General features: G+C 46.5%; 1 protein-coding gene across 1 annotated transcript in view; it reads left to right on the forward strand.

The window, feature by feature from the left end:
* The window catches only part of TTLL6 (tubulin tyrosine ligase like 6), a 40,975-nt gene that overhangs the window by 4,421 nt on the left and 16,626 nt on the right, over window positions 1–19,928 (forward strand). Inside the window, 9 exon segments of the mRNA XM_053570122.1 lie at window positions 4,790–5,015; window positions 5,944–5,984; window positions 7,240–7,358; window positions 7,489–7,619; window positions 9,252–9,408; window positions 10,535–10,678; window positions 12,015–12,100; window positions 17,207–17,432; window positions 19,164–19,339. Of these exon segments, the coding sequence (XP_053426097.1) occupies window positions 4,790–5,015; window positions 5,944–5,984; window positions 7,240–7,358; window positions 7,489–7,619; window positions 9,252–9,408; window positions 10,535–10,678; window positions 12,015–12,100; window positions 17,207–17,432; window positions 19,164–19,339 (1,306 nt within the window).

Raw genomic sequence — 19,928 nt, forward strand, 5'->3', positions numbered from 1 at the left:
CTCACACCTGTGATCCTAGCACTCTGGGAGGCCCAGGCTGACCTCATGAGTTCGAGACCAGCCTGAGCCAGAGTGAGACCTCGTCTCTAAAAATTAGCTGGGTGTGGTGGCTCATTCCTATAGTCCCAGCTACTTGGGAGGGTGAGACAAGAGGATCATTTGAGCCCAAGAGTTTGAGATTGCTATGGGATGTGACACCACAGCACTCTACTAGGGGCAACAAAGTGAGACTCTGTCAAAAAAGAAAAAAAAAAGAAAAATAAACTTATGAGCACATACCATATGCCAGAGAAGCAGAGTTAGGAGCTGAGAATGTACAGATACAGCCTCTTCCATCAAGGAGTTCAAGTCCAAGGTCCACTGCTGATAATGATAGATAGCACTTTGTAAGCACCTGCTATGTGCCAAGCATAGTTCTAAGAACTTTGTGTTGTAGTAAGTCAAATGAATTCACTCATTTAATACCCACTTTACACTTTACAGATGAGGAAACTAAAGTAGGAGAAGAGTAAATAAAACTGCCAGAGGTCAGACAACTAGGAAGTGGCAAAGCTGGGATTTAAATCCAGGCAGAGAGATTCCAGAATCTTCCTTCTTAGTCACTGCACTATAGCTGACTTTTAACAAGTAACTTAAATCAACTCTGCTGACTGCAGAGGCCCTCTGGAACATATGTGTCTTGGGATGCCACCAGCAGCTCTGTCACACTTTTGTTTTCCCTGTAGATCTTGTCCTTTGCATCTTTTGCCTCTCTTTCTCCTTTTATTCCTCAAGCCTACAAAACTGCTTTTGAGTTGGAACCAGCCAAATTGTTGAGCAGGACAGTAGGTGAGAACTCCCAGGGGAGCCGGAAGTGGTGGCTAAGACTAGGTAACAGAAGTCTGGTAGAGCCAAATAAGGCCCTCATCTGAAAAGACTGAGGGGGGTCCCTGATTTCAGGTGGGTCAGATCTAATCCTTTTTTTTTTTTTGAGACAGAGTCTCAGTATGTCACCCTCAGTAGAGTGCTGTGGTGTCACAGCTCACAGCAACCTCAAACTCTTGGGCTTAACTGAGTCTCTTACCTCAGCCTCCCAAGTAGCTGAGACTATAGGCGCCCTCCACAACACCTGGCTATTTTTTGGTTGTAGTTGTCATTGTTGTTTGGCAGGCCTGGGCTGGGTTCGAACTGCCAGCCCGATGTATGTGGCTGGTGCTCTAGCCGGTGAGCTATAGGCGTTGAGCTGCAAATCTAATTCTTGTTCTGAAAATTGGGGATTAAAACGCTTTTTGTTCAGAGCTTTTGTTCTAACTTGAGACGGCTTCAGAGCCTGGAGATACATTGGAGCAGAACCAGTGATGTCTATGAGGTCAGGCGTGTAGCTTAAATGAGAGAAGTGGGGTGGGTTTAAGAGAATGTCGGTTCTCCCTTAATGCTACTATAAGAAAAATAACAGCACAAGGGTAACTGTTACTTGGCTCCAATAAGGCTTTGGGACAGACCATAAAGTGTCTCAAGGAGACATTACTTAGCTCTGGTTGTTTGCTGGAATTACCTTTCCAAAAGAAATGGAAATCTGGATTTTTATGAGAAATCTGCATTTTCTAGTTATTGGCAACTACTTCTATTGAAGAACTCCAGCAATAACCGTACACTACTGTGAAACACATGAACATTTCTGCATGCTAGACTCAGGATGCATGTTCCCAGCAGGCAACCTTAGAAGGATCCCTTGAGAAGAACTCAGCAGGATTCAGCCTTGGGGATTAAACAGGGAGGAAAGAACTGGGGAAGAGAAAGCAAAGGGACCACAGACAAAGCAAAAATAGTCACATGTGGCAAAGACTGTTGTGTGCCATCTTGTCCCAGCCGTAGGGGCTCTCCAGGGGGCTTTTGTATCACAGGTAGCCTAGAATATGAGGGATGTAGGCAAGAATGCCATGGTTAACCAGTTCCCCTAAAAGTGTGTGCTCAGTTTCTGGCTCTCTGTGCCTGAGGCCCTCTCATGTAAGAATAAACAGAACTTGACCTTTGATTTTTTTTGGGGGGGGGGAAGAATCTTTTCTTAGAGGCAGACAAATATAAGCAGCCATGACTTGTTCTTACCACTTGGGCAAGGACTTGAAAAAGGGCAAAGACAATCTGCAACTCCAGAGGTTCTATTCAGGGTCAGTTTTCTCTCCCCAAGTTAACATTAACCTTTAGGTAAACGGAGCCACTCCTCCTTGACGGCTTGGTAAATAGGAGCCGTTGTGGAGTGCTAGGGGAGTGGAGCTGGTCATTTACCTGCAATGAAGGGAGCAGCTCAAGGTCAAGACTTCACAGTTCTCTTGAACTTTGCGAAGTATGTGCCCGTTCACTGGGAAAAATTGACTCATAAGGCCCATGTTTTATCTGTCAGTTGCACTGAGTACAACTCTTTCTTCTTCTGCTCTGGTATCACTAAAAGGAAACTTGAGTGTAAGTGGCAGCCCTCTTCAGCAAGAGAGAGAAACAAGCGGCAATCCTTGTCTGAGTTGGTAGTTCTGCTGTCCCTCTCAGGTGGTTGTGAACATTCAATGACAACATGCATATGCAAATTCTGTGACCAGTCCAAAGAACTATTTCCACATCAGAGCTTATTATTAAATCACTCATAGTTAGCTTCCATAGTTAGAGAGCTCCACACCATGATTTGTTTTAGGAAAGGGGCAGGGAGAGGTGGAAGAGTACAGTAATGTTGAAGAGAGGGCCATAGAGTATTAAAATTGTATAGAATTAGCAAGTTTGTATACAAAGGGGTGGTGATTCTCAAGAGATCATGTAGCTCTGGTGAGTTTGCTATAGTTTCATATTGCTGGTAGTAGTCCAAATTGTTTGAAACCCTCTGGGAAGCAACATGGTGATTTTATAAATATACCAGAAGCTATATAATTTGCATTCATTAACCTTGTAGTCCTATATCCTGCAATCTCAGGATATTAGCTTAAGAAAATAACCCCAAGGTAGTAAAAGACCCTCTCTAGATGAAAGTGTACCTTTTAGAGCTGTTTATGTAATGGCAAAACAAAGCAACCATTTCCAATGATTGGTTAAATTCAGGCACATTCCTTCTATGGGATGTTACACAGCCGTTAAAAACTAGAAACGTGTAAATTTTACCACAAATAAAGATATATGATATGAAATTAGGTGGGCAAAAAGCAGACAGAAAGGTGATTACGGCTTGGTGCCTGCAGCTCATGGTTAGGGAGCCAGCCACATACACCGGGGCTGGTGGGTTTGAACCCAGCCCAGGGCCTGCTAAACAACAATGACAACTATAAAAAAGAAAGAAAAATAGCTGGATGTTGTGGTGGGCACCTGTAGTCCTAGTAACTTGGGAGGCTGAGGCAAGAGAATCTCTTAAGCCCAAGAGACTGAGGTTGCTGTGAGCTGTGACGCTACAGCACTCTACCAAGGGCAACATATAGTGACACTCTGTCTCAAAAAAAAAAAAAGGTGATTACAACCATATATGAATAATTATGCTTAAGAATTGAGGTGGCACCTGTGGTTCAGAGGAGTAGAGCGCCGGCCCCATATACCAGAGGTGGCAGGTTCAAACCCGACCCTGGTCAAAAACTGCAAAAGAAAAAAAGGAATTAAGAATAAAAATGAATACACACACGTTAATGTTGCTAGAGTGGGAAAGCTACAGGTAATCCCCCCGCACCATGTTCTAAGTCTTCTTTAATGTTACAGCATTTCGATAATAATAACTTAAACAAAGATATTATTAATTTTTTTAAAAGCCCAAGAATTTGTGTGGGAAGAACAGATGTTAAGTATCAAGAGGACGATGGGTATCAAAGGAGAGGGATTGAAATGCTGAGGTTGCTTGTGGGGTTTTAGAGGTGAGGAAAGCAATGGAGAGCACCAGAAAATTGGCTTTATGGTCATAGGAGCCTTGGCTATGAGGAAACATGTGTCAGCTAATTGGGCCTGGCCGTACTGGGTTACCCAAAGGCACACTAGCATGTTCCTAACTGGGCCTGGCCGTTCTGGGTTACCCAAAGGTACACTAGCATGTTCCTAAGCAGCAGCAGTTGCAAAGAGTAACTCAAATCCACTTAAAAATATTTGATATCTGAAATTTTGGGCAAACATTAAAGAAGTCTCATGGGACGAGGCAGGATGAGAACTTTGCTGGACTTTGATATGTATTTTATCATTTGACCTTGTTTTTATTTTGGAATGGATGGTAGGGGAGGAATTTTAGCCTTTTCTGTAGTTGGGGGTCTCTGAAGTTCTGCATCTGGCCCTGGGCTGGAAGCTTATTGTTTCATCGGCTGTAAATCAGTCATGTACTCCATGAGCAACAGTTGTGTTCACTTTCAGATTGCCTTGAGATTGCCTTGTGGGAAGTTCTATGAAGTGCTGGAACAGTGCTCCTCAAGGCACCCACACCCCCTTGTGACTTTCTCTGCAAGGAAGGCTTAGGCTTGGTCCTGGGGCTGTCTCCAGACACTCACTGGCTTTAATAATAAGATTGTTTACCAGGTGGTGCCATGCACAACGTCTCAGCCTGCTCCTGAAAACCCCAAGAGGGAAAAGCCAAGGCCACAGTTGGTTGGCTGAGTGAGTCCCTAAGGTCAGAGTCAATGGCAAAAGATAGAGTCAGCTCCCTTCCTGAGCTTGGCACCCATCACAGAGGTGGGGTAGCATTTTATAAACTGCAACCTGTTGTCTAGTCTCTTGGAACCCTGGTTCACCACCCACATGAGCAAGGGAAGGGGTCCCCCTGCAGGGAGATCCATGTAACTGCTGCTCCATCTGTCTTTCCAGGGAGGGAGCTGGTTTTTCCCCAGAACCTCCTCCCAGGCCAGGAAGATGCTGCCGGACCTGACTTTGGAAAGCAAGGAAGGGGCAAGCTCTGAAGAGAGAGAGGACAGTTTGACAGAAGATCCAGAAGAAATCATCACATTGGCTTTTGTGAGAGAGAATGCTGGGACGCAAAAGGGGCTTGAGAATTTTGCTCAGAAGCAAGAGAAGAAGAAGAAGAGGAAGAAAAACAGGTTAGGATTGAAAGATGGGGAGTGGGGATCCATGTTGGTAAGAAGAAGAACCTGTGGGGAGGGGGTGTGTAGCTGATGACCAGAGGGTAGAGAAGAAACTGTGTGCTGACACCAGCAAAATCACACCAGTTTTGGTTCATTTAAAAAATTCCACTTTTGATGATCTGTTTTATAAAGCCAAATAATAAGTGTAATCTAAAACCACACCTGGTCCTAATTTTCATTTTATTTGTGTTGAGAACACCTTTTTTTTTTTGTTAAGTGGGTGGAAGAGAAGATTTGCTTGTTTTAAGAAAGTGCTTATTTGCCCTTGGCAATTTAGTACACCTTAAGTATATCAGAACCATGCTGACTTATTAGGATCTGATGGCATCTTGTGCGTTCCAGTTCTTGTTTAATATTTCACCATGCCTTGCTCCTTTCACACTGATTGATAAATGAAAGCATGTCCACTTTCTAATTCACAGCTTCTTTTAATGGCGGGAAGTGGGAGGAAACAAGTATTTTTGCCAAAAAGTTTCTGTCTCTGGTGGACTAATGGAGTAAAAGGACTGAGGCAATGATGTTGGTATAAAGCTGGAAAAAAAATTAGCTGTAATTGCAGTACAGAATTTATGCCTGGTGGGCAGGCATACCCTGTTTCCCCGAAAATAAGACATCCTCCGAAAAGAAGACCTACTTACAGGAAAGATAAGACGTTCCCTGAAAATAAGACCTAGCGCATCTTTGGGAGCACACCTTAAAGGGAAACAGGGTATTACTCTGATTCCATGTTTCCTGCCACCCTGTACCCCTTTGGATTCGTGTCTTCAGTGACAGGGACTGGCAAGCCAGGGTTAGTGTGGGGCGAGATGTTTCTGGGTATAGTCGCTTATTCTGGCAAGTATGTCTGTCTCTGTCTTGCTGCTTTCCTTTTTCTCTTTTCCAGATGATTGGTGATCAATTTATCTACCTGCCGGTATGAGAGTGGTGAGCATCTGCATTCAAGGGATCTATGATGGGAACCTGCTGGATTTCCCAGAAGGGTTGGGAAGGGTCATTCTTGCGTATCCTTGAGGATGAAGCTAGGAGGGGTCTCTGAATCCTGTTCTTTAGTTTTCCTAACTCAATCAACTATATGAAGAAGTTGGGAATCTCAGGCTAAGAATCATGGGTTTTGACCACAATGGTGTGTACTTCTGTATTACTTCTGTATTACTATCTGTAATTCTTACATGTGATGATCTGGGACTCTGATTGTAGAAGAGGCAGCAGTTGCTGCAATCAGTGGCTCTATTTTGGAGCATAGGTTACGAACTGGTGGTTCATGAACTGAACCTGACCTACAGACCTATTTTGCACTACAGAATACCCTGGTGATGGTATTGTATTTTAAATTCAAATTTAAATGTGTTAGGCTGTCCTTGTACTCTCCTCATTTCTACAGGCACCTCTTTTTTTCTAGGTCCTTGAGTTCTGTTGGAGTTGATGCCTCTTTTTGGGGGAGGAGGGAGACAGAATCTCGTTTTATTGCCCTTAGTAGAGTGCTATGGCGTCACAGCTCACAGCAACCTCCAACTCCTGGGCTTAGGAGATCCTCTTGCTCCAGCCTCCTGAGTAGCTGGGACTGCAGGCACCCGCCAAATCACCTGGCTATTTTTTTGTTGCAGTTTGGCTGGGGCTGGGTTTGAACCCGCCAGTATATGCAGCTGGCGCCTTACTGAGCCACAGGCACCGCCCAATGCTCTTTATAACACTAGGAAGGGAGGGGAAGAAGAATGTGATAGCATATATGTGACTTTGAAATACATTATATGCTTTTAAAAAACATATACTCAATGTATTATGTATAATTTTTTTCTCTGTCAATTTATCTCACTGATTAAGCTTGGCTCTGGCTAATGTTAAGGATTAGTTTATATTCCCTGAACATTCAGTGTTTAGTGGTTTGGAAGAAAGCCAGAGGCCTGCTTCCTGGCAAGGGGAAGCCAGGGCAGGTAAAACATTCATCCCAATGACCTTCTGTACAGATCATGGTGCACAGGCTGTGCTCTTCAATAGCTTTCAATTCACCATGTTCCTTCCTTGGCTGTGGTATGCCCAGACGGGGCAAGACGGCTTTCAGTCCCAAGTTCACTCGCTTTCTTGCTTGGTCCGGGAACACCTAGAAACGGGACCTCCACATTCCACACTCCTCCCCTACTTCTCAGGCTTTTTCTTTTTTCTTTCTTCACCTCCACTGCAGTGCGGAGGGCAGCTCAACAGTATGGCCTTAGAGAGGGAGGGGAAAGTGACGATTGGACTCTCTACTGGACGGACTACCTGGTGTCGCTGGAGCGGGTGATGGAAATGAAAAGTTACCAGGTATTTGGATCAGTGATGGTCCTCGGTATGACATCTACACAGTGGGGCCTGCATTTTCATAACTGCCTCCCAAGGGGACCTCATGGTACTCTGTATCAGAGTACCAAAAGATTTCTGACTTCCTTTGCAGAAAATCAATCACTTCCCTGGGATGAGTGAAATCTGCCGTAAGGACTTGCTGGCTAGGAATATGAGCCGCATGTTAAAGATGTTCCCTAAAGATTTCCACTTTTTCCCTAAGACTTGGTGTCTCCCCGCTGAGTGAGTGGCCCCCGTGCTTCCTTCTCCACTTCTGCCTCCCTTTTACATTTCCCTCTTGACCCTATTCCCTGGCAGTTATTTCCCCTGCCCAAACAATCTCCCATCTCTCCTGCTGCTGTTCAGGAAGATAAAGGATAAAGGGTGTGTCCAAGGTTGAGAAAACACAAGGCTCTGCCTATAAAATTAGATGATATTTAGGGGCCTTGGAGCCTGTACCTGCAATTGGGATGAGAGTTTTTTCTGACCCTGAAAGCTGTTGATTTTGAACTTATTCCAATGATTCAAATGTACCATTTCTGAATTTTTAAAGACCACAGGCACCTCTGGAGAAAGCAAGGTAGTGGTTAGCTCCCAGGTTGGGAGCAGGGAGGGATGCCTGGCCTTTGTCCCACACAGTACTATGGGTAGTGACTAGCCCTTCCCCTTCTCTGGTCTCATCTCATCCATTTCAAAACTGGGTATCTTTTTCTGTTCCTTTTTTTTTTTTAAATTTTTTATTTATTTTTATTATTATTATTATTATTTTGGCAGTTTTTGGCCGGAGCTGGGTTTGAACCCACCACCTCTGGTATGTGGGGCCAGCACCCTACTCCTTGAGCCACAGGTGCTGCCCCTGGATATCCTTTTCTGGTCTGTAAAATGCTCTGGACCATGCCACCAAGAAACAGGATATAAGTGAGATGACATGAACATGTCCTGGGGGCAATCCAGTGATTGAGATAGGGTGGAGGGGACAGAGAAGTGTCACCATCAGAAATATACTCACGTGGCAAGGGCATCAGAGGAAGCCCACTCTTTACTCTCCGCCCAGTACGTCCCCAAACCAAGAGCTCCAGGGAACTCTTAGCCTCTCCCTAGCTTGTCTGGAACAATTGTCAGGGCTCAGCAGCAACTTAGAAGTATGTCTGCCATTATGTCAACAAGACCTCTAGATTTCATGACCAGCAAGGAGCATTGCAGTTAAGTGACTTCTCTGATGATTGCAAGGTTCCCTTAAGTTAACAATGCAAAACAAGAAGCTCAGCAATACTGGGAGATAGATGAAATTTATTAATTTGATTTCTTTCTTTCTTCTGAAAATACTTTCTTCAAAGTGTATTCAAAGATATTATTTTCTGTCCCACACTCTGAAGGTGTGAAAGACTGATTGATTCAAGGTCTTCTCATTTATCCAGAACACTAAATCTGCACATAAACTTAAAAAGCCAAATCACCCGGGTCATGGCCACCTTTATGGGGTGCACAGCACGTATCAGCCCTTTGCCTGTATCATGTTCTGTGCCTGACCACCACAGGAGATGAACGTCCTTAGTATCCTGACTGTAGAGATGAAGAAGTTGAGGTTTAGAGAGGTCAGGTCTTTGCAAAGGGTCACACTGTTGATAAGTGGCATTGTCTGGGTTTAAATCCAGGCCTGAATTCCCTCTGAAGACCACACTCTCCACTGATTTTGCTTTCCCTCTCCCATTGTCAGACCTCTGGGTGACTATCAACACTAGGGCTTTGTCACATTAGATAGCTTTTGCTTTCTTCTTTCTTTCTGTTCATAAAAAGCTAGCTTTACTTTTCATTGTACTTTTCATTTTACACATCTTGTAAAAGATGTGTCTCGTTCCCTCCCTGCTCTGGCAGCTGGGGAGATTTGCAGACCTACAGCAGGTCGAGAAAAAACAAGACGTATATTTGTAAGCCGGATTCAGGCTGCCAAGGGAGAGGTATATTCATTACCCGGACGGTGAAAGAAATCAAACCAGGGGAGGATATGATCTGTCAGCTGTATATTTCAAAGGTACTTCCTCATTGTGATTATTTATTTATCGTCCATAGCAACCTCAGGCTCCACTGGACAGAATGTGAAATGAGCAAATAGAGGGCAGAGGCGGGGTTGAAGCCAAGCCTGTCTTCTGCCATGGATTTTGTCAGACCAAGCTTTCTGACCTGGGTGCCTGGACCAGAGTGTCCTTCACCCTTATATTCTTTTTATTGTTGTTGTTGTCGAAAGTCAAAGACAATGCACGCTTGTCATTTGGTCTGGTCTACCAGGAGGCCCTTTCACTCTGATACATGCATACAAAGGCTAGGAGGGCACCTTGAGTTTGCAGAAGCCCCACCTTATTTGGGACAGGTTGGGGGGAAAGTCCTGGGGAGGTTCAAGGTAACCAGGTCTTCTGGATGGCTGGAGGCCAGAGGTCACAGTAGGATGGAGGGAGGGAGCCCTCTAGCAGTACGGGTGCAGGGGGAAGTGAAATGGCCAAGAGAACACTGCAGGGAAAACTCTTGTAGAAATGCAACTGGAGTAGCCTTGGATGGTGACTGTATGACCTTTCATCAAAAGACTTGCACTTTTTTTTTTTTGAGATAAGATCTTGCTCTATCACCTGGGCTAGAGTGCAATGGTGTCTTCATAGCTCACTGCAACCTCAAACCCCTGGACTTAGCCATCCTCTGAAAGTGCTAGGTGGCCTTCTAAAGTGCTAGGATTATAGGTGTGATCTACAGGACCCAGCCCATCAGAGGAGTTTTTTTTTTTTTTTTTTTTTGGCCGGGGCTGGGTTTGAACCCACCACCTCCAGCATATGGGACTGGCGCCCTACTCCTTGAGCCACAGGCGCCACCCCAGAGGAGTTTTTAATTTCATTTTGTTTCATTTCCATGATGTCTTTTGGAGGTGGTTACTTGTGCTATTAGACAGACCAGGAAATTGAGGCACAGTGTGGTTTAGTGACTTCCACAAGTTCACATGTTGGGTCACAGAACCGATGTCTCCTTTTCCCATCCCTGATCCTGGCCGAGCCTGCCCTTTATAACAGTAGACAATGTTGGAGCCGATTGCATGAAAACACAGCAGGAAATAATGATTTACAAGTGTGAATTTCTCCTCTGATGCTTGTCTGACTTCTGTTCTCTCTTCCCAGCCCTTTATCATCGATGGATTCAAGTTTGACTTACGGATTTATGTGCTAGTGACATCCTGTGACCCTCTCAGGATTTTTGTGTACAAAGAAGGACTGGTCCGCTTTGCTACAACCTCTTACTCATACCCTTGCACAGACAACCTGGTGAGCTAAAGGGACACCCACTCTACCCCCTTAGCATGATAATAAAAAAAAAATCCTAGTTAAATCTACATTCTCTGTGAAGGCCTGTCATTTGCTGAGCACTTATTATGTGCTAGATTGTATATGTTCTCTCAGGAGCCCTCCGAGAGAGGGATTATTATCCCCATTTTACAGACAAGGAGATTAAAACCCAGAGCATAAGGGACTTGTGCAAGGTCACAATGCTGGGAAGATTATAAATCTGGAACTAGTGGCCAGGGCTGCCTGACTTCAAAGCCAGAACCATAATTCAGGGGTGCTCAAGGAGAAAAGGCCATGGGTGAGCTACCCTGCCAGCCTCCCTACCCCAGGTCCCCCAGGACTCCTGAGGTTCACTACTCAAACTCAGGGGGGAGTTGGATTTTCTTTATTTCTTTTTCTTTCTTTTTTTTTTCTTCCTTCCTTCTTTCTTTTTTTGTTTTGAGACAGACTCTGACTCTGTTGCCCTGGGTAGAACACCATTGCCATAGCATCATAGCTCACAGCAACCTCAAACTCTTGGGCTTGAACAATCCTCTTGCCTCGGCCTCCTGAGTAGCTGGGACTACAGGCGTGCACAATTATGCCTGGCTAATTTTTCTTATTTTTAGTAGAGATGGGGTCTTGCTAGTCAGGCTAGTCTCCAACTCCTGAGCTCAAGGCAATTCACCTGTCTCAGCCTCCCAGAGTGCTAGAATTACAAGTGAGCCACCATGCTCAGCTGCAGTTAGAATTTCTTATGCTCCGGGTTCCAGGACATCCCTTCTAACTTCCTCTATTTTGCCAGTTCAAGTAGACTTCCCCTTCTTTCCATCCTTTTACTTTTTATTTATTTATTTATTTTTAGATAGAGCCTCAAGCTGTTGCCCTGGGTACAGTGCCATGGCATCACAGCTCGCACAACCTCCAACTCCTGGGCTTAAGCGAGTCTCCTGCCTCCACCTCCCAAGTAGCTGGGACTACAGGCGCCCACCACAACACCCGGCTATTTTTTGGTTGCAGCCATCATTGTTGTTTGGTGGGCCCTGGGCTGGATTCGAACCCACCAGCTCAGGCGTATGTGGCTGGCGCATTAGCCACTTGAGCCACAGGTGCTGAGTCTATTTATTTATTTTGTTTTTGCAGTTTTTTCTTTTTTGGCCGGGGCCAGGTTTGAACCTGCCACCTCCAGCACATGGGGCCGGTGCCCTATGCCTTGAGCTACAGGTGCCGTCCGTTTCCATCCTTTTAAACCCAGGGGGCCATAGGAGGGCACAGAGGGGAAGCAGGAGGCCCAAGTTTCCAGCCTGACCCCACAGACTTGTGTCTCTTTCCCCAGGATGATATCTGCATGCACCTGACTAATTATTCCATTAACAAGCACAGTTCCAATTTCAGTCGAGACACTCACTCTGGCAGCAAGAGGTAAGGAAGTCGTTTCACTTTTCTTTCCCTGCCAGCCTCACAGCTGCTTTCTGGGATTCTACCCAAACCCTTTCCGTCCCCATCAGTGTTTCCATCTTGGGTCACATGGTCTCAAAAAATTCTTCTTTGCCTCTCAACCCAGAATAGACTCCTTCATCTCTGGGCTGTTAATCATTAAAAGAAGGCCACATTGTAAACCCTAGGAGGCTGGGAGGAGGAGACATAAACACGAGCCATTTCCCCAGCAGAATACAGATGTACTACAAAACATACCCTTATTACAAGTTGGCCCTTCAGACATTTCCAAATCAAAAAATATTTATTGATTGTGAGAAGGACTTGCCAGGCAGTTGTTCCTTGGCTAGGACGTTGCTCCATTAGAGATTCTCAAAGGATGTGTCACGGGGCCCTGACTTGTGGCTTGCTGGCTTTAAGAGTCCCCAGAAGGGGGGAAAATGAGAAATTCATCAGAGCATCTTCACAAGTGGTTTTCTATCCATGTTATTGTCTAATTGGATTTTATTTGAGTTTTAGAAAAAGGGGGAATGTGAACATACCCAGGCCTGGGGCCAAAGGGAAAGGAACAAGTATTTCTGGGGCCTCTTGTGTGTTGGGGCCTGTACCAGGTGCTGAGGGTGCATCTGTTGTTGGATTTTCACAACACTATGGCAAAAGCATTATTATCTGCCTGTTTATGGATGGAGAACTGTTAGTTAGGTGCTATCTCCATTTTACAGATGAGCAAACTGAGTCTCTGAGAGGTTAGGTCTGTTGCCTACTAGGCCGAGAAGCTAAATCTGTCAGACCCCACAGCTTCATTCATTCTGCGGTATCCTTTACAAAGGATAGGTGAAAAAGCCATCCGTTTGGCTTCAGAGCGTCAGAGAAGCATGTGACATTTCATAAACTTCCTCAGTGGCAAAATTCCAAATAGCACATAGAAAATCACAGGTTAAGCCTGCAAGAAGACAACATGTGAGGCTGGGAAGGGTCAGTTTCCCCCTTTTCCAGAGGACACCAGCCCCCTGTGTTGCCCGAAGCTCTCCCACTTCCTCTTCTCCCCACCTAGACTGTGGCCCCAGCCGAGCCTCTGGTATTGTTGCATATTGAGCACTGGTGCTCAGCAGGGCCTGTTTTCTCGTCCTGAATCTGATGCTTGCCAGCCAAGCAAGCACAGACAAGTTACTTCATCTTTCCAAATCTCCATTTCTTGGTCTGTAAGATGAGGGTAAGAAGACTTCTTGCCCTTCCCTGCTTACATCATAGGTCCCTGTGAGGCTCAAACGACCTGTGATGGCATCAGGGAAAGTGTTTGTGGTTACTGTTATTTTTCCTTGGTGTAAGGGCATGTGATGGAGGGGTTCTCACTTCCCTCCTCTGAAGAGAACTGAAACCCTAACAGTGGGCTCCAGGTCCTCAGGCGGTGATGGAGGGGGTGGTACAGGGGAGGCAGGACTAAGGTAAGGTTGCAGAGACTTGAAGCATTGCTCTGCTGCCCTCAAACCCTCTTCTCTCTTCTCCTCTCCTCCTTCTCACGCCTCCTTCTCTACCCACCCTCCGTCTGTCCCCACAACCTCTGCCTGCCCTCGTTGGGCTCGGCCTCTCTGCCTTGACCTCCAGGCCCATCTCTCCTCAGCCCCACCTGGACATTGCCATGCTGTTTCCAACTCAGCATTTCCCAATCCAGATACACCCTTTCTCTTGCTTCCTCCCCAGCACTCCAAACTGGTCTCTTTACCCAACTTTTCTTTCTTTTTTTTGAGATGGAGTCTCACTATGTTGCCCTGGGTAGAGTGCTGTGGCATCACAGCTCACAGCAACCTCACACTCTAGGGCTTAAGCAATTCTCTTGCCTCAGCCTCCCAAGTAGCTGGGACTACAGGCACCCCGCCACAACACCTGGCTATTTTTTGTTGCAGTTCTCACTGTTTTCTAGCAGGCCTGGGCCGGTTTCAAACCCGCCAGCCTCAGTGTATGCGGCTGGCACCGTAACCACTGTGGTACGGGCGCCGAGCCTCCTCGCCCAACTTTTCATCTCTACCTTCTCCAGTCTTGGGGAGCGTGGCTGTTTCCTTTTCCAGGGACTCAGTCAGTCTTCAGGATCCCTCCTTCAATGGTCTCTGCTCCCCTTCCTTCCTGCCAGGCCCAGGCTCCCATTTGGGCTCGGTCACGAAGGCCACACCAGCCTCCTTGATCTTCTCCCCTGCTCCAGGTCCTTCTACATAACCTCTCTGTACCTCCATGTTCTCATCTCTAAAAGGACATGATAAAGTGGGAATGGTGGCTTGCCTGCCTCCTGGATGTGCTGGCAGGATCTAGGGAGAGGATGTTTACAAATGAATGTCCACAACAACCACCCTACACAAGTGGGTCCATTAGAATTGTACATTCTGTACACTCATTACTCCCACTGTCAGGGAACTGATGTGACTCTCAGGTAGCCAGAACATCAAGTTCAAACTCCTCTGCTCAGGCCCCTGTAATTTCCACTATTATTGCTACTCCACTAATAGTTAACATTTTATTTGTTGAGCGCTAGCCATATGCCGTGCACTGCTCTAGGCAATTTGCATACTTTAAACCACTGAATCCTCATAACATGAGATAGGTATTTTCATCATCCCTATTTCACATGTTAGGAAACTGAGGCGTGAAAGAGTTAAGTAACTTGCCGAAGGTCGCACAGCTAGGAAATGATACAGCTGGAGTTGAAACCAATGGTGTCTAGCTCCTGAGTTTGTGCTCTCACCTGCTAAGCTGTACTTTTGCTCAGCCCTTGCCCATTCCTACCTCTCTGCCTTTGCTCAGTTCCAACCAAAAGCATGGGAGAATATCTTTAAATGTCCTTTCTGTTTTGCGAAGCTTCCATGTTGCCTTCTCTGGTCTGGTTCTAGGGTCTGGTCTAGCTGGATAACCTCTGCAGTGTGGTATCCATTCTTGGGGCCTGTTTCCTCAATTACCAGATGAGAGGGCTGGGTTTCACCTCTAAGGACAAGCCCGTGGTGGCTGAGTCTAACCACCCTCAGTAACTTCTCTCTCTGAACTTCCACCGCCATCAGCCACAGCCCATAATTGTTCTTTGCTCTGTGTGGCATGTTTGTCTTGAGTGCCCAGTTGTACTTAGCTCCCCGAGGGTCAGAACAGTGCCCTGACCTTCAGGGTGCTTCTCATACTACCGGGAAAAGTTCTTCTTTTCTTCTTCTTCTCCTTTTTTCCTTTCACCTTCCCCATCTTTTGAGACAATCTGCTTCTCATCCTGACTGTCTCATCTGCCCCAAAGTCGGCGGCAGAGGCCAAGTGCCCTCTCAGTCAATCCCCTCCTGGGGTGTAAACTCATAGGAGTAGTGCTCTGGTCATAATGAAAGGGAAGAGAGAAAAACAGAATACTTGGTGGGACTCTGGGGAAGACACCAGGCCATTTTTATCTTTCAGTGTGCCCAGAACATGGCATATGTTGAATTGAGTTGACTAACTGCTAGGCATTATGAATTATGCAATAACACATATTCATTGCAATGGGTCCTGAGTCATCGGGAAAAGGTTATGTTATGTTTTGTAACATCTATTATAAGAGGTCAGGGAAGTATATCATCTATTTTAGGAAAAATTATTTCTCAATTAGAAAAATGAGATACATTTTTTTCCACTTTAAAGGATCAGCTTCGAATGACCTGGAAAATCCACTTATGTGCAATACCCCATTCCCTGACAATGGCAGGTAGCGGAGGTGGCCTCTATGTTGAGTGGCCTTTGTTGTCTGTCTTTATATACCTGCTTTTGTAGTTGTTTCATATGTATGTTGACTCCCCAAATGGTCCTTAGGCTTCTCATGACAGGTGGCAGTTTCTAGGTGTCCCCTCCTTGCATGAAACTGCATGCACAGCAGGCCTTGAGCAAATGCTCATTGACTGGCTGACTCTGCTTCATCTTCTTTGACTCCTTTCGCTTGGGCCCAGTGAGCTTTCCAAACTTCCTCTCTGCTTTCGTATTTCTGCTCTGACTTCAGCTCTCTGTGCACGTGTGTGTGTGGGAAGGGTGGGGAAGTGAGTGCCCATCCCCACCATGGCCGCTGGGATCTGTCAGATTATTCCTCTGTCTGTGCCGCCCAGGTCAGAGCTGACTAGAGCATCTGTTCAGATATTCCTCATGAGCACCTCCTCTGATTGCCCCTGTGATAGGGTGACTTTTCTTTTGTCTGCAACTGAGGGGTTTCCTAGAATGTGGGACTTTCAGTTCTAAAATTGGGATAGTCCAGTTTCCTTGGGACATTTGGTAACCCTATCTGTGGAAATGCCTTGAGACTGCCTTTTTCTCATATACAGCCTTTAAGCAAGATTTCTGTGTCTTCAGTGTCCCCAGGATCCCCTCCGATGGATGAGGTGGGACCTGGGTGTCAGTATGTTCAAAAGGCTCTCCACATGTTTCTGATATACACTAAAGGCTGAGAAACCATTGCCACCAAAGCAAAACCCGTGATATAGGGTGGTTTCTTTCTTTCTCCTTTTTTTTTTTTTGAGACAGTCTCATTTTGTCACTCTTGGTAGAATGATATGGTATACATAGCTCACAGCAATATCAGGATCCTGGGCTCAAGTGATCCTCTTGACTCAGTCTCCTGAGTAGCTGGGACAACAGGCACCTGCCACATTGACTGGCTAGTTTTTTTTTTTTTAGGGACCAGGTATCACTCTTGCTTGAGGTGGTCTCAAACTCGTGAGCTCAGGTGATCTGCCCGCCTCGGCCTCCCAGAGTCCTGGGATTACAGGCGTGAGCCGCTGCACCTGGCTTAGGGTGGTTTATTTCCACCTGTGATACTCAACCCTTCCCCTGCCCACAGGTGTTTTCTAGGTCATAGTGAAAATGTGCAGGTCATATCCTTCCTATGAGACTATATCTGCGTCCATCCCAGAGCTCTGGAGGCTTGGGCAGCATGGCCTTGTGACTCCTGAAGGCCTCCTCTCCCCCTGACACAGCCCTAGTGTCCCCTGGCACCTGGGCACTCACCCCACTGGCTCTGGAGCTGTATCTTCTCCAGCAGTTTCTGGTTTTTAGCCTCGGATGACCAGAGGCTGCTGCCCTGCCTCACGGCCTATGGTCCCCTTCCAGGAAGCTCTCTACCTTCAACGTATACATGGAGAAGCACAGCTACGACGTGAAGCAGATATGGAGGGACATCGAGGATGTCATTGTCAAGACGATCATCTCAGCCCAGCCCACCATCAAGCACAACTACCACACCTGTTTCCCCAACCACACAGTCAACAGCGCCTGCTTTGAAATCCTGGGCTTTGACATTCTGCTGGACCGAAAACTCAAACCTTGGCTGCTAGAGGTAGGGAAGTTTGGGGGAGGCAGGAAAACTGACCCCATTATGAGAATCAGTCAGCTTCAGGGACTCTTCCAGGCTCACCTAGATTGTTTTACTCAACTTCCTGGGTTACTTCCTCCTGTTGCCTGTTGCCTGCTGCCTGGGGCTTCACGCCCAGCTGAGAAGTGGCCACCAGAGGGGAGTAGACAGCTGGGAATTACAGAATTCCTGCGCCTTCCTGAGGCAGTCCAGATGCTCCCTCCTCTCCCCTTCCACCCAGTCTTGGAAACACTGATCTCAGTGCACAGGGCGATTCTAAAGATAGCTCTGTCTTTTGTGACAGAGTTGTCTCCCAGAAAGGGGATATTCTTCGTCAAAGGTAGGTTAACAATGTTCAGTATCAGACAGGAGCTGCTGTGCCTGGTTCTCAGGGGCTTGGATGACTTGGTTCTGAGTACCAATAGGGAGGGGACCGTGTCTGTTGCCTCAGAAATAGGAGGGGGAGGCACTCAGTAAGTTTCCTGCCTCCCCCAGACCCATGAGGTGGTGGGAGGAGGAAGGGAAGTATTCCAGGTGGCTGCTTCTCTTTCTGATTGGACTTGCCCTCAGGAACCCTCTCAAGCCGCCTTTCAGAGCGCAAGGGTGCAAGGGTACCTATGACACAGACTTCAGAGATCAGGCTCCTGTGCTTCACCCTTCCCCCCGCCTGGCACTTATTCTGAGGTAAAATGGAAAGAGGGTAAGGCAGTCTGGAGCTCTCACCCCGAGAGCAGAAGGAGGTCTGCTAGGAGCCACTAGGAGCGAGCCTTTGAAAACTGCTAGAGAGGCTGAGCACGGTGGCTCATGCCTATAACCCTAGCACTTTGGGAGGCTGAGGTAGGAGAATAGCTTGAGGCCAGGATTTCAAGACCAGTTTGAGCAATGTAGTGAGACCCTGTCTCTACCAAAAATATAAAAATTTAAAAATTAGTTAGGCATGGTGGAGCATGCCTGTAGGTAGTCCCACCTACTCAGGAGGCTGAGGCAGGAAGATGGCTTCAGCCCAGGAGTTTGAGGTTGCAGTGAGCCATAATGAGGCCACTGCACTCTAGCCAGGGAAACAGAGTGAGACACTGTCTCAAAAAGAAAGAAAGAATGAAGGAAGGAGTGAGCTAGAAACTTACGAATTGTCACCTAGTGCCTCTGAATAATACAGACTTTTCCGTGGACAGAAGTGAGTCCTCACCCTCCTCCCACCTGTCTCCCCTCCACCCCAGGTGGTCCCTGTTCCCCCACCAGTGTTGGTCCTCTTGGGAGATCAGGTGTAGTGGACCCCAGGGACCATGTTCTCTGACTTCCCCGATCTCAATAAGACTGGCCTGTCCTGGTCCAAATTATAACGGGAATGTATCACTCCTCTCTCCTCCCCGCCTCCCAGCCTGCCCTTTCCATCCTGCCCTGTTGAATGCTCAATGCACGTGAGAGAACACTCGTTCTCCGAGATGGAGCAGAACACACACACCAAAGAGAGGCCAACCTCTGATGCTTCCGAAGAAGAAAGGGCTGAGATAAAAGCTGGTTTAACTGGAGGGAATTCCGCTTCCTCTTTTTTTCACTCTGGCACCAGTCCAGATGCTCCCTCCTCTCCCTTCCACTCATCTTGGTAGCCAGGGCCCTGAGGTGGGCTTCAGCAGCAGCCGGGAGGCAGCATCTTGGGCTCACTGCCTGCTTTCATGCTGGACAGCCCTGTCTCCAGCCACCATCTTGCCCTCACAGGTCAACCACTCTCCAAGCTTCTCCACTGACTCCCGGTTAGATAAAGAGGTGAAGGACAACCTGCTATATGACACCTTGGTTCTGATCAACCTGAGAAACTGTGACAAAAAGAAAGTCTTGGAGAAAGAGAAACAACGAGGGCGGTTTCTGCAGCAGTGTCGTTCTCGGGAAAGCAGGTACATTAGCTTCCCAAGGCCCTGGTTCTCTGACTTCCCTACCCCAACAAGATTGGCCTGTCCAAGTTATGACTCAACTGCCTACCAGTTATGTGCTCTTTCTGCCACTTCTGTCTCAGTGATCTTTCTGTGTAATGGAGCTAATGATATATAAGATTATGTGGGGAATTAAATGAGATAATGCATATTCTACATTTCAGCATAGTGTCTGGCATGATTATTTACATTAGACGTTATTAAGAATCTTGTCCGGAGTTGGGAGAGGGAGATCATTTCTAACAAATGATAATTCTGTTTGGAAAATGGGTTTCTATTTGCAGAATGTAGCAGTTTGAACAGTTTTACTTTGAGTATTCCTTCATTCCTAGAAATAAGAGGTTAATTTTCAGACATATAATTATGTATGTATTGATTAATATCATATGAAGATTTAGGAATAACCCAGGCCAGGCACAGTGGCTCACGTCTGTAATTCCAGCACTTTGGGAGGCTGAAGTGGGAGGATTGATTGAACCCAGGAGTTCAAGACCAGCCTGAGCAACACTGCAAGGCCCCTCAAAAAAAAAAAAAAAGTAGGGGCGGTGCCTAT

Source organism: Nycticebus coucang, chromosome 18 (genome assembly GCF_027406575.1).
Source record: "Nycticebus coucang isolate mNycCou1 chromosome 18, mNycCou1.pri, whole genome shotgun sequence".
In the NCBI taxonomy this organism is placed as follows: Eukaryota; Metazoa; Chordata; class Mammalia; order Primates; family Lorisidae; genus Nycticebus; species Nycticebus coucang.